The sequence below is a fragment of the Pseudopodoces humilis genome, chromosome 6 (genome assembly GCF_049639895.1).
Source record: "Pseudopodoces humilis isolate 2021_Gansu_Grassland_sample_001 chromosome 6, ASM4963989v1, whole genome shotgun sequence".
NCBI lineage: Eukaryota > Metazoa > Chordata > Aves > Passeriformes > Paridae > Pseudopodoces > Pseudopodoces humilis.
In genome coordinates, this window is record NC_142205.1 from 30720414 (window position 1) to 30734228 (window position 13815).

The window sequence follows — 13815 nt, forward strand, 5'->3', positions numbered from 1 at the left end:
ATTTTTAAGAGCAAATTTATGCAGAAACTATTCAGTAAATCCAGTGACTGCTGGGTAGTATTACCTTTTTATTTTAATAGTAAAACTGTCACCAAACAAAATAAAAGTACTGAGGCAGAGAGAGTGGAAATGTAAAATATCAGTATTAATTAACAGCTGAACTTAGTTGTTGATGATGTTGTTCCACAAAAAAATAAAAAAGGAAATTATAAAGCCAGTAGTTTACTTTCAGGACAACTTACAGACTGCATGTAATGCATGTATATTTTGAAATTGCATTGCCCCTACTTTTTATCCCAGTTCTGTAGCCTTTGACACTATATTAAACCAATTTCCACACTGACATCTGGTGGTAGTTCTAAAATGCTATGTTGCTTGAAATGCTATATATGGGAATTTATAGGTCTGAGCATCAATTTCAATCCCCTCCAGCCTTTCTGAAGTGATCTTATTGACATCTTAAAATTTTAAACTGTCACAGTCAGACCTTTATGCAGCTTCTCACAAGGCAAAGAAAATAATGAATAAATAAGTAATTCCTTAATATTTTGCTCAGTCAGTATAATGTATTAGAAAAAGTGTCTGTAGATTGTGAAGGACACAACACTTAAGAGTTAATTCCTTTCCCAAAGAACTCCCGTGAAAAGAGTGACATAGTTTTATTGAGGTCCTGTTTTTACTGATGGGTGTGTACATACACATAAATATGTATCTGTGTGAGGTAAATGAGCTCAGTAGAAGTGCCACATCATGCATACTCACATTATGTGGCTTTATGCAGAGTCCAAAACTGGCTGTCATGGTGATAGTTTGACTCATCTTGGCTCCAGTCCTGATTAGTCCTGGTGTGTGAGTGTATAACAAATAGTAAGAGCCATGACAAAGCCCTGCAAAATTTCCACTGAAATGGTTGCATGGGCTTAACTCTGTCCTCATCCTGACATGTATCAGGTTGATTTTAAGTTCTATTAAGAAAATGTCTCAAAACAGACACCCTGTAGGACTGGCTGGATCAGGAAAAGAAAAGTGTGAAGTTTCATTGTGCCATAGCTCCATGACTATTTAATATTCATCCCCCATCTTATGGGTTACACCATACCACATACCCTTTTGACACATGCATAATATGGCTGTACCTGTTGAGTAAGCTGCTTATAAAAGTAAAGTTGTATTTCTTCCTGCTGCATAAATTCTTTAGTCAGTTCTGGCTTAGACAATCTTCTGTAGGCTCAGCAGACAGCTTTTTGTTAAGTTTGTGAATTATATAGTAGTTCCTTATTTGGTAATTCATTTTATGTTTGTAAGGCTGAGCAGATTTTTTGCCCCTATTTTTGCTGCCTTCGTTTCTAGAGTAATGGCAACCATTGGTTAGTCCTACCTTGGCAAAGCTTAGCTTTGCTATAACTTGTTTTATTTTCTGTGACTTGTCTGTGTGAGCATAAATCAGCACATTAAGAAAGTTCAGCCAAATAATGCATTTGGACGCAGAGATAAAAATGATTCACATTTAAGTAGTTGTTCATTAATACAGATAATAGTAAAGACCTCAAGAGTTTGGCACCTAAAGAATATAGTTCAGTATGGTATAAAACTTATTGTAATGAGTAAATGGGTCATTCAGGACCCAAAAGATTGTGAATTACATACTTGATTTAGTCTTTTAGGCAAAACCAATTTTATGAATAGTGCACCTGATGTATTTCAAAAGATGTTGGAAAGGAAATCAAGTAATACATTGCTGTAAAATGTGATGCATAATTGTTGAAAACTGTTATAGTAATTCTGTGTTTTGTGGCTTCAGATTAGCCTTAATATTTTTGTGTGTGTATGTTAGCACACATTGTAGAATCAATGTTGTTCATTTAGAACTTGTATTCATTTTAATTTATTCATATATTTAAACTTGTTGGTTACTGTATTTTAACACATTTCTGCATAGTTATTGAGCATTTTCTATTTATCTTTCTTCCTATAAAACAGGTATTATTGAGACTGCAGATCACCTGGATCGTGAGACTACTTCACATTACTGGCTTACCGTTTATGCAACAGACCAAGGCGTTGTGCCTTTATCATCCTTCATTGAAATCTACATAGAAGTTGGAGATGTTAATGATAATGCTCCTCAGACCACAGAACCAGTTTATTACCCAGAGGTCATGGAAAACTCACCTAAAGATGTATCTGTCATTCAGATTGAGGCATTTGATCCAGATTCGAGCTCAAGCGAAAAATTAACCTACAAGATTACAAGTGGAAATCCACAGGGATTCTTCTCAATAAACCCCAAAACTGGTAAGCACAATACAGTGTTTTATTTTATGTATTAATAAATTAATGTATTTGCATAAATGCACAACCCAGGTGAAATAAAAAGCTTTGGTTTAACACTGAAAACATGCTTTCACAATAGCTGGAGTTCAGCTGGAGTCTTGAGCTGTGTCAATATTAGTAAGTTATAAAAACATGTAGAAAAGGATATGAGAGTGAAGCACTTGGTTCAAAGTACTTGACATCTGTATCAGGCGTGTTTTGTGAAGGCTTACTTCTGAGTAGCTCCACTCTACACTGGTCAATGTCCATGCATTTTTATGGTGCAGTAAGCATACTGTAAAAACCCATATTTTAGTTTAGTTTCATCCAAGTTGGTTTTAGTTGTCTTCAAAGTTTCATGCATAGTGTTTTTGTCAGGCCTTTTTAATTTTTTTTTGGGGGAGATGGGAGGGGGTGTCCCCTTAGTCTAGGCAAAATAAACCATTTAATACCTGCACACTCACTTGTTCCACAGTCAAAAGATATGTTCTTTGTAATTAACTATTGGTGCTGCTAGAAATACATAATCTGGAGGATTATTTTCATGCAATGAAAAGAAAGAGTCTGAGTTCATTGGTCATTTGGGAAGCTTCAGAAAAAAACACTGAGGTTTTTACAGGGGAGTACAAACACAAGAACTTCTTAATAACTGAATTGCAGATACTGAAAGGTGTGTAGGACAGACAGATGGAAAGCAAAATAATCAGTCTTAACTGAAGCTACCCAGTAATTTTGAAAATATTTTAAGGGTTGCCTACCATTCCTTCCTTCTGAATGTGGAGAAAGTAGTACATATACTGGATGTTTTTCCCACAGTTTATGCCTAGAGAAGAGCTTGGGTTTTTTTTTTTTTTTGCCAAGTTCTGCCTAGCTTATCTTTTTGTATGTTTTGTTTAGGTATTATTTCACAGCAAAAATTATGAGAGATGCTTCTGATTCACTCAACCAGATTTTTTTTTTTCCCTCACAATTCAGAGAGTTTTAGATTAGAGGTCCTGCAGAGATGTAGTAAGTAATCTATTAAAAACCCAGGAAGCACAAGGCAGCAATAGAAGCTTTATTAATTTACCTCTTGTCCATTTATGGAAGCAATTCCAGGAGACTTAAAGGAACACAAATGGAGTGAAAAAAATGTGTTTTGGAGGCTGTGGCCTTCATTTTGTTTTGTAGTTCTTTCAGCTCAGGGTATGAAAGACTTGTGTGCTTTATCAATTGTAATTGCTGTGTCAGCAAAGCTCTGAGTGCAAACACAGGTATGTTATTTGAGTTATTTCTGCCAATAACTTCTTTGTCAGCATGTGCTGCATCTGTGAAAACACTGCCAGGAGGGACATCTGAAACAGCTATAGAAACAGAAGATATTTAGTATAGTTAAAGCCTTCATCTAAACACTATATTTACAAAATGTTGGTTTTAGAGGAAAGGGAGCCTGACAAATAAAACAAGAAAAATTCAACCACAGTCTTCTAAAGTGAATGCAGAAAGTGTTTGTATGCTTTATTTCTATTTGCTTTACTCTATGTCTCTGTTTTCTCTCATTTTACGTGATGTAAAAGGAAAAAAAATCTGCTTTTTTTATATGCTTCCTTGTCCTTTCTGATTTTGAAAAGTACTTTTCAAAAGCCTGCCACTTTGATATTTTTTGTTGTCTCAGTATAATACTGATAAAATGGGAATAAAATTGCCTGTGAGTTGGGTGGACAAAAGTGAGTGACTGCAGTATTCAAATTGCAAAGGAACATAAATTCTACCTCCATTAATTTCATCATTGCTGTATAACTGGCCAGTTATTTTTGGTTATTGTTTCCATAAATATTCCTGCAGGTCAGGAATGTTCTCTTCCTCTTTCTTCTGTTCTTTTCCTCCCCTTTCCGTCCCATGTATCAGCAGATGACATTTTCCAAACTGTGTTTTGAAAAAAGACACTTCTGTACCTCCCTTGCCAAACTTTTGACTTAAAGAAATATCTTTATTCCTATTTAATGGGTAGAAGAATTAGGGCACTGGGAGATTGTGACTTGTCTTCGTCCAGAGTTTGCAGTTTCCCATGTCAGTAGCTTACTGTGGTCTCATTTAGGTTAGAAAGGGACCTTGAGAGAGAGAGAGAGCTCAACACACTGGCTGGTGAAGTGATAAGGAATACTTAATAGAAGAGAAATAAAGATTTTCTGTCAAGAAAGTTTCCTACGTGCCTTTATTGTAGCATGCATACAGTAGAAGCAAGCATCGTGATCTTCAGTCCTTCTCAGCTTGGTGTTCAAGAAAATAACAAAAGGGCAACTGGAAATAATTAAATCATTATATTTCAGAACACAAGCACTAGGAATAAAAAAATGTCCCTCTGATTTACATTCATCAGAAGAAAATTATTTTTTTCCATCAGTATAATTAAAGGTGCAGGTTTAGGTATTCACCTTTCATGTGCCATTCATATCACCCTTTACTGGGGTCTATTACTGCTAAAATTGTAATGCTAGATAGACATGCTTCTAGACAGACATCTTAAACATAGTGAAGGACAAAAGGTGGGCAGAGGAGAGAAAGGAAACTTGTTCCTAGAGTGCACTCAGCTAATTCAATGGATATTAAAAAGCTAACTCATATATGTTGTCTTCCCATGAAATAGGACCCTGAGTTTCATTGCTCTGATGTACCATACTGCCTGTCCTGTACATGACCAGTCTGAAACTGTTAGTCTGCAGTGGGCACTAACATAGTGGTTGAGTTTCGACTGAGGTTATCAGGTTCATAAGTTCTTAAGTCTCTCTTCTGTCTATTAGATATCAAATATATTTAGTCTGAATAGATCTTACTTGGTGTGAAAGTGTTTTCAATAGAATTGACATGTTAAGGAGTTGTTAAAACACTTTAAAACACACTGGTTATTGTTCTAGTTATAACACAGTGTATTTTATCTTCCCCAATCAATTAAAAGAGGGCTCGGCTGAAGAGTTCCTTTGACTAGAATTGGAGAGATCAAGCCCTGTCTTGTTTGCTCTTGTGTGTATATATTATTCTTGTTGTACCTTGTGAAGTTACACACCTTAGGCTATTTGTCCAAGGAAGAGAAACCTTCCCCAGAGCCCCAGGTTTAGCTTCAAACCACAGGGGAGATAGGGCTGGAATACAAATCAAGTCTTTTTAACTGTGTGCTGTTGTAACATTGAAAGTGAGAGTATGTGTTAAGTATGTGCTGGTTTGCCTCCCCAAAGGCGAGTGGAGGACTGTAATGGCATTCAGTTCAAGTCAACTTAAAAGCTAGTGTTGGGATTCTTAAAATATGTGGTGAGTGTTAAGAATATATTTCAGGTGGTAATGTGTTATTATCTCTTCTCCTGGTCAAGGATCCATTGTTTCCTTCCTCTTTATAAAATTCAATCCTATGGTATTTTGGTCCATGGCTAGAATTCCCACACATAGTAGTAATACAGATTATAAATAGAAACAACCTACACATAACCTGTATCACGTGAAACACTGCATTCTGTTCTCCTGATGCAGCTAATGCATTTCTAGAATTTTGTGGACTCCAGACTAAGATGTCTGTGTCTTAATGCAATAATCTTGAATTTTTAGAAACTCACTGACATGGATCTTTGTAGGTTATAGTTCATCTTTCACAAAAAGAGATTTCTTTTCACAATGAGAGCTATTGACTGACTGATGTGTGTCTCAGAAATGCGACTGGCTTAAGTAGCGTCTGCAGGCTTCTAATTGCAATCTGTTTCCAAGTATCCCCTTCAGTAAATCTTCACTGACACTTAAAAACATATTTTATATTTCAAATAATTATAAAGTAACTTAAGGAAACACTGCTAAGTTTTTCTTTGCACCCTATTTCACTTCTTAGAACAGTGTATATAACATGCTACATCACAGGACATTTTGTAACCTTTTCACATATACTTGGTCTCTCATGAAAACAAATGAAATAGCATTTTATTTATCTTTGGACTTTCCATTTAATGAAAAAAAAGTGCTGTACATATGAGCTGTCCAGGTTGAATATAAATAGTTATCATAATAATATTTGCCAGAATGAGAGCAAAGATTTAATTCCAGAACTTTCATGCTCAATCTGAACATAACTGTAGACCAACATGCAAATTATGATAACTACTTTATATGTGCTTAACTTCTTGCAACATAGCTTGTAATTAAATTCAGAAGAAAATTGACAAAGTGGAAGAGTTGCAACTCGTGTTAATAGGTTTAGATGGAAAGAGTTGAAGTTGCACTATTTGATGGCTGTTCTGAACACACATCCTGGGACTCTGTGGTTAATCTCAGCACTTAACACTAGAGCTATTGCACTGAGGCTCAGAAAAGATTTGCACATTTAGCAACACTCATGTACAGCAAAGCATTATATAGCAGTAAACAAGTTCTGGGATTTGTGCCTTGGAGCTCAAAATACATATACAGTGCTTTTATAAGCACATGTAATACATAAGATATGTATGATAGTGGTTTAGTATTATTTCTGTATCTTGCAGGTGTGGCTTATTCGCTTGTGAGCTATTTGGGTACTTGTAGAACTGAAAAGTTTTACATATCATAGATGTAAACTCCATGGCTATATTTACAAAATACAATTGATTATTTTAATGTTTGGAATAAACTACTCAATGTTTCTATTTTACATGAACACGGTCATATTGAGTAGAAAAATTTATATTTTTCCTCATCTTTGCACTTTTCATATTAAAATATCTTAGTTTACTTTTTTGCTTTTGAAAATTGTTGGAAGGATAGCAGGATTGCTTTCTTAGAGAAAGTGGAACAGGTATGGAAAAGTATGGCATCTACAAGTAGTAGCTGATGATACCATTGTATATAAGCGTACGTTTATGAGTTGATGAATTACGATTTTATAATTTCTTATATACTTTTATTTAGAAATTATATATGTAGAAATGGATCTGTTAGTACCTATTCAAAAGAGTTATTGTATTCATTTTAAAAGCTTTCAATCAAACCATGTAATTTCTTTCTGTTTGAGGAGGGTAGGACATGCATGAAATATGAGCTTTTTATTGCACCTAGTAAGAATTGTAAGGGTAGTTTGCAAAGTATCTCCCCAGTTTACAATGTGTGCTTACAGTTCCCCAGAATGACATTGTCCATCAAATTAATTTCCTATCATTGTTTCCTGTTTTGTATTTTTCTTCTAGCTTTACTTTTTAAATTGTGGGATGGCAAACATCATGTGAAATTAGAAGAAAGGTATTAACTTTTAAATGAATAACAGTAACTCAGCAAGTCATATGTAAAACATTGAGATTGAAGAGCTAGGGAGAACTTCCTTAATTGCTGTAGACAACTAGAGACATTAGACTGAACTGTCTCTAAAACTGAATTCCCTGAACTCTGTAACAGTTTCCATATGGATTAAATAGTTTTGGTATACCATGTTTTTAAATATCTGCTGCTCAGTGTTATGGGCTTCATATGATGAGTATCTTAAAGATTGCTGAGTTAAGGTGCCTGAAAGAAGGTTATGCTGCTTTGTAAGTGGCAGCATGTACACTAGAGTGGCAAAATCTGCATTTGCAGAGGAAAAGGAGCTCCAGCTCTCTTTAGTATTACTGAGCAAGAAAATGGAATCCTAACCAGGTATCCATATAGGGTCCTTATACTCTTTTTGTATTACCTTGTGCATATGTTCAGGCTAGAAATAATCTCTGGTCTTTTGCCCAATTGGAATGCTGCTTTCCACTTTCCCAGGACTTCTGTTACGTTTGTTGTGCCAACCAGATTTGGCTTGGGGAAGGAATCAGGTCTGGGTAGCAGAAAACACTTTCTTGAGAAGTTATTCCTTACCTCAGAAATTTACACCAATAATAGCAAATGAGGAAGAGAGGTGCTTAATATTGCTCCAAGTAACAATTTTGACTCAGATTGGCAGGAATGCTGATTGCAAATGATTATTGCATTCTATAGATATAGAATAGAAATAGATTGCATTCTATGTTTTTAGTGAAACTTGGTATGAAAGAGATGCATACTTCTGGAAACTAGACTTGGGTTCACAACCTGGGCAGGAGGATGCCAGAATTAATTTTGAGTTGTTAGTTTTCCCATACTTAGGTTTTTCAGGTATAAAATAGAAATAATTGCATGACCTAATTACTTGGGAGTGTTGTAAAGATATATTAATTTATGTATGAAGCACTGTGGTATTATTATGAGAATGTTTTGGACATACTTTTGAGGAAATTAGTAATTTACAATGTAGGAGGTAGTCCATTTAGATAAGGATATTAGTTAGGGAATTCAGCAGAAGCTTTGAATAATTGCCCTTTCAGAATATAACTGTATCCTGTGCATTTTACACAGTAACCTTTAAAGCAGTGTGTGTGTCTGTCTGATTTGGAGACCGAAGTGAAGTAGGAAATGGGTACAGCTGCAAACAACTTCCATGGGTTTCCGATAAAACTGGAGAATTACTTAGTGAGGAAATGAAGGGTCAGTGACCACAGAGTAGTACTGGCTTCATTTTAACAATGGAAATCTTTGTTGTTTAACTACTTGTGGTTTTTAATCCCAATTGATGTAACATTTTTTGGAACTTTGATAAAACCAGTGTTAGTATATTGCACACTTATGTGATTTAAAATTAAATAAAGATCAAAATGCTGATTTTTTTTGTGTAACTTCTGTAGCTGGTAAGCAATGCCAGGCTCAATTATTGTTCACTTATGTCACACAGCTTGAAGTGTATGTTGCAGCCTCCATGTCCTCAAGTGTTTACCTGTGACATGCAGAGAAAGTAAAGTATTTGATTCTACTCTCTCTATAACAGTTTTTTTCCTTTACTGAAAATATTACCAGAATTAACCCAGATGTTTGTAAAAAGAGTTTAATTCTGCAAAAAGCTACTTTGATTTTCCTTTTTAGAAGCACTTGAAGTGCTAGGTCTTTTTTGTAACTGTGAAAACAAGTTCATATCTGAAATTTCTAACAATATTTTCATATCCATTCACTTTACACTATTTAGAGATTTAGCATTTGCAAATACAGAAATTTTGCTGTCATAGAGGCAGCTATTGTAGAAATTACTGGAAAGCATTTCTGTACAGAGCACTTCTTTTGAGTCTTGGCGGGGGGATTGATTGATTTATTTTATTTGTTCTCTTACATGTCATTGGAAAAAAAAATAAAAATGGGGAAATAAATGGGAAGCACAGTAGTCCTTTCCTTCTCCTTTATTTGTCCCTGGAACTACATAAAAACTTCAGGTCATGCTCTGCATGATCTGTGTTGTAAACCAAGAGTAAAAGAAAGTGAAGTCCTCTTTCAGTTTCCCCATGTTCTGATGCAGCAGTCATGGAAATGTGTGCTTGGGTTGGAAGAGACCTTAAAGCTCATATGGTTCCAATGCCTCTGCCATGGGCAGGAATACCACCCACTGGATCAGATTGCTCAGGGACGCATTCAGGGTGGTCTTAAGCACTTCCAGGAATGGGGCATCCACAGCTTCTCTGGGAAACCTGTTCCATTTCTTTACCACCCTCTGAGTAAAGAATTTCTTCCTAACATCTAACTAAATCTTCCCTCAGTCCTTCTCCTTTGTCCCATCACTATCTCCCTATGTGAAAAGTTGCTCTCCTCTTTCAGAAGCCCCCTTTAGGTGCTGGAAAGCTGCTATAAGATCTTCCCAGAGCATTCTCTTCTCCATGCCAAGCAATCCAAACCCTCTCGGTCTGTCTTCAGCTCCCTGGTTGTTGTTGTGGCCCTCCTCTGGACCTGCTCTAACAGGTCCATGTATTTCTTGTGCTGAGGACCAGCTCCAGAGCTGAAATACAGCGTTCTGGTGAAACCTCACCAGAACAGTGTAGAGGAGCAGATTCCCCTTCCTCAACCTGCTGGCCATGCTGCTTTGGATGCAGCTCAGGATGTGGCTGGCCTTTTGGGCTGCAAGGGCACATTGCAGGGTCATGTCCAGCTTTTCATCCACAAGAACACCCGGGTCCTTCCTTGCAAGGCTGCTCTCAGTTTATGTCCCAGTCTGGACTCATATCTGGGGTTGCCCTGACCCAGCACCTTGCACTTGCCGAACTTCGTGAGGTTCTCATGAGCTTACCTCTCAAGTTTGTCCAGGTCCCTCTGGATGCCATCCAGTCCTTCTGTTGTGTCATCTGTGCCTCTCAGCTTTGCAAACTTGCCAAGGGTACATTTGAAATGGTAATGGAGCCAGACTCTCCCTGTGTCATATGTTCTTTAGAGCTGGAGTATATAAGATGCAAAATTGTAATTCTAGTCAAAGAAGAGCCAGTGATGAGATACTGTTGAGAGCCACTTGCAAAGTCCCACATTCACACGTGCTTTCAAAGCTAATAGGCTTTGCTTAGTAGGATCTCTGAGTACCGTAACTTTAAGTTGGGTATATAACAACACTATAACATTAGTATTGATTGATTTCATAATAAAAAAAGATTCCTCAGAATTCGTGCCTTGATTCACATCAGCTTGGCTTGATTTTTATTTTTTTTTTAATCAATGAAAATAGATCAATCCCAGAAAAAATGTCATTCTATATGAAGCAATTTTTCCCTCTGAAAAATTCACAGTAGAGCTGCAGTTCAAGGACTAACGAGAAATGAGCTATAAAATTGTTCCTCAGTTTTGCTGAGAGCCAAGACAAGATCTTTGACAGCAGTTTGCCTGATCATCTCTCTTATGATCATTGCATAAAGTTCTTTATGTATGTGGTTCAGTTACAAAAGCAGTTCCTTTTAAATCAGTAGATAAGGCTGCAGTGCACTTATTCTAGTACATTCTATATCGTAAATGTAGGAAATAACGTACAGTTAAAACAAAGGAAAAAGGGAAGAGGTGTCTGCATTTTATAAATCTCCAAATTCTCACTTAGAAATTAATATTTTGGGGTTTAAATGTATATGGAGTTCAGAGTACTATAAAGAAGGATTATATCAGGTTTGAAAAGATCTTTCAAGATGATGTGTGATTTTCTGGTGATAATTCTGTACTAAGTTACTGAAAATGATATATCTCAAAATGAGATTAAAAAATGAGAGTTGGACATTAACTTAGAGTTAATTACTGAAGGCATTTGAGCTTTGAATTGGTGTGGCATTTGAAGGCAAGAATATTTTCACAGAGTAAGCAAAAAGGTAACAAAAATTTATAGTGTTCTGTTGGTAGTAAGATCAAAGTTCATTCTAGAGGAAATGTGTCATCACTTACTAGTTTCCTTAAAATAACCATATGTGAGTTTTGTTGTTTAATCTTTCATTCAAAATTATTTTAGCTATTTGCTATTATTTATTAAATACCATTTTTTTTATTTTATCCTACACTGCTTTTGATTTACAGTTCTGGGTTTTATCTTTTGTATGACAGAAAATAGCAAAATAATATGAATGACAGTGAAACTGGACTTAGGCTAAATGCTTTAATGCACTGAGAATGCAGGATCATAGACATTTTAATGTAGCTATTTGGGTGTTTGTTGTTAATTATATAGTTCTTTCCATCATCTCCCAAATAATTTTACTGCTAAAATTATTACTGCAGAAGAAGCCAGTGCTACTGTCTTTGTAAATCCAGACTAAAAATAAAGTAGTCAGTGACTAATTAGAGTATACAAAACTACATGGTTTACTTTTAGTTATATATGTTTGTGGAATTTTCTACAATGATCAATAAACACTGATTTTACACTTCATTTGACATCTAGTTGAAATTGAAGCTCTACGGTGTTTGTCGTATTGGATGGCTTAGCTATTTATGTAAATTATGTTTTCTTCCTTATGCTGTACATAAATAATCTTTGTTGGGTTGCTCGTCTTTGCTTCGTGCTAAGACAACAAATGTGATTAATGAGTATTCTGCTCAGCAAATTCCAGGATGCTGTTAAAATAGTTCAGGTAAGTGACTCAACTTCAGATGTGCACCTTGCACTTATACTTTATGGTAGTAGGGTTGAGTAGTTGAATTGCCTGGTTACAGATAAACATGGTGCCTGGCGGTATGAAACATTAGCCATAGGATGAAGTACTTTTTGATCCTATATACAAAGCTTACAGTCTGTCTTGGTAACAAGTAACAAGCTAATAAACACTGAGCTGGACTTGATCCTTCTGTGTCCCTTCCAACTCAGCATATTCTGTGATATTACTGTAGTTCAATAGATGTGCTGCACCCTGATGGACAGGGTGTTACCCCTTATTTGATGCAGTCCTGACTTGGGTAGGACTGAGATCTGAACTATTGCTTGACTTTTCATGGAGTACTATTCAAAGGGCAAGAATTATTCATCTGGGACAAATGTGCCAACAGTGTTTTTTTGTGGATGAAATCTGGAGCATATGCACCAGCATTTGAAACAGGAATGAAGAAATACCTAAGTAAAAAGAAAAGGTAATCTGAAGAGCAAATAGAATGTGACGTTCTTAACATGTTTCAGACTTTTCAGTCTGGAGTTTACTTAGCTGTCTGTACACTGTGGGAGTGTCCTGTTGGCTCTTTCTTGGATGGCTATACATGGGAATTGAAGGGGAAAAGGCACCAAAACTGTGAAAGACTGTACTAGTTGAGTGCCATCATGCTATGCTTAACAGAGAGAGAGTAGTGACTTCATCAGAGTGTACTGCAGTAGGTCTCCATTTTAATTTTTTTAAAGCTAGGGTATTGTAACTCATTTGTGTTATTACCCTGATCAGGAAGTTTATATATGAAGTGGGAAATAAGTCCAGACTATCCAGAAAAGTCTAGCCACAGGCTTTGAGCTCTGCTAGGCAGAATGAATCTTTGTTCTACCTAAACAACTGCATAGCAAAAAAAGGTAAAATTCCAGAGGCCAGAGAGAGCAAGAAAGCAACAGCAGAGCTAATGGAGAGAGTGTATGGGTAGGAGAATTAAAAGAGGAACCCAAGCTCTCAGTCTTTCTTGAAAAGTGGTTCATTTTTGAGGCCTTTACTGAAAGAACTTCTTCAAAGTAAAGATTGCTTTTGAATGTAGTACTTGAGCGGAAGAGGCATTTGTAGCCATTTAAGGTGCTAAATGATATTCCTAGTTTCTCTTAGGACTGTATATTTACAATCCTATTTCAGCATTAGAAAATTAGTGGTGACAATTCTGTTGCTGGTTTCAATGAGAGTTATTAAGGTGCTTAGAAAAAGGAAGAGTTTAGGAATGAAAATCAAGTGAAATTGCTAAGGAATTATCTTTAAGACTTTGTAAACCAAAGTTCAGTTCCTTTATGATATACTTTCTCCATTATGATAGCTTGTTAGCAATATCTTGGCTTTTTTTTTTTTTTTAGCTCAGCAGTCTGCCTTTATGGTGATGTATGACAGTGGTGATATATTAGACTTTCTAGCTTATAATAGTCATCATAAGTCGTTACATGGCTAGTAAGCCAGAGTTTATTTTTTGCCAGCTGCAAAGCTGGAATCTCTTCTTCAATCCCTCTGCTATTAATTTTTCTTGACCTGCTTTTATTCACTTGTTCATTTGGTGTGGTTGTGAAGCCAT

At 36.0% G+C, this 13815-nt stretch overlaps 1 protein-coding gene across 6 annotated transcripts in view; it reads left to right on the forward strand.

Annotated features, from left to right (window-relative positions):
* FAT1 (FAT atypical cadherin 1) overlaps positions 1-13815 on the forward strand; it is a 104764-nt gene that overhangs the window by 35018 nt on the left and 55931 nt on the right. For all 6 annotated transcript variants that reach the window (XM_088056245.1, XM_088056244.1, XM_014261033.2 and 3 more), the window contains exon 3: positions 1981-2295. In XM_088056245.1, coding sequence (XP_087912371.1) covers positions 1981-2295 — 315 coding nt within the window. The remainder of the gene's footprint in view (positions 1-1980; positions 2296-13815) is intronic.